Below are 334 nucleotides of genomic sequence, written 5' to 3'. Positions count from 1 at the left end.
GCCCTCTACCGGGGATGGGAATGGAACCAGGACCTTTCAGTCTACTAGCCGACGCGCTACCCACTGAGCAAGCTGGCCAGGGCTCCGGCCGGGAACGTTCCCCTGGGAAGAGTCGGCCGGGTTCCAGGGTTGCGCATGCGCAGTCTCAGCACCGCGCTCTCCCCGGGCTCACCCCACCCCGCGGCAGAGGACGTGACGCCGGGAGGGGCGGGGCGCGCTCTGCGCCGGAAGTGGCTCGCAGATCGTAAATAAGCCCGGAAAACCGGGCGAGGCACTGTCTCCATTTTGTTGGCATTTGCCGTCCCGGAGACGCTTCGAGATGGGGAGCGTCCTG

The 334-nt window shown here is 66.8% G+C and overlaps 1 protein-coding gene across 1 annotated transcript in view; it reads left to right on the top strand.

Moving 5' to 3' along the window:
- Positions 1-281: 281 nt before the first annotated feature.
- SERINC1 (serine incorporator 1) overlaps positions 282-334 on the top strand; it is a 21529-nt gene continuing 21476 nt past the window's right edge. The window contains exon 1 of the mRNA XM_014533756.1: positions 282-334. Within this exon, the coding sequence (XP_014389242.1) occupies positions 320-334 (15 nt within the window). The 5' untranslated portion in view covers positions 282-319.

The sequence above is a fragment of the Myotis brandtii genome, unplaced genomic scaffold (assembly GCF_000412655.1).
Source record: "Myotis brandtii unplaced genomic scaffold, ASM41265v1 scaffold123, whole genome shotgun sequence".
In the NCBI taxonomy this organism is placed as follows: Eukaryota; Metazoa; Chordata; class Mammalia; order Chiroptera; family Vespertilionidae; genus Myotis; species Myotis brandtii.
Note: the sequence above shows the minus strand (reverse complement) of the source record. Positions and strands in the feature narration are given on the sequence as shown.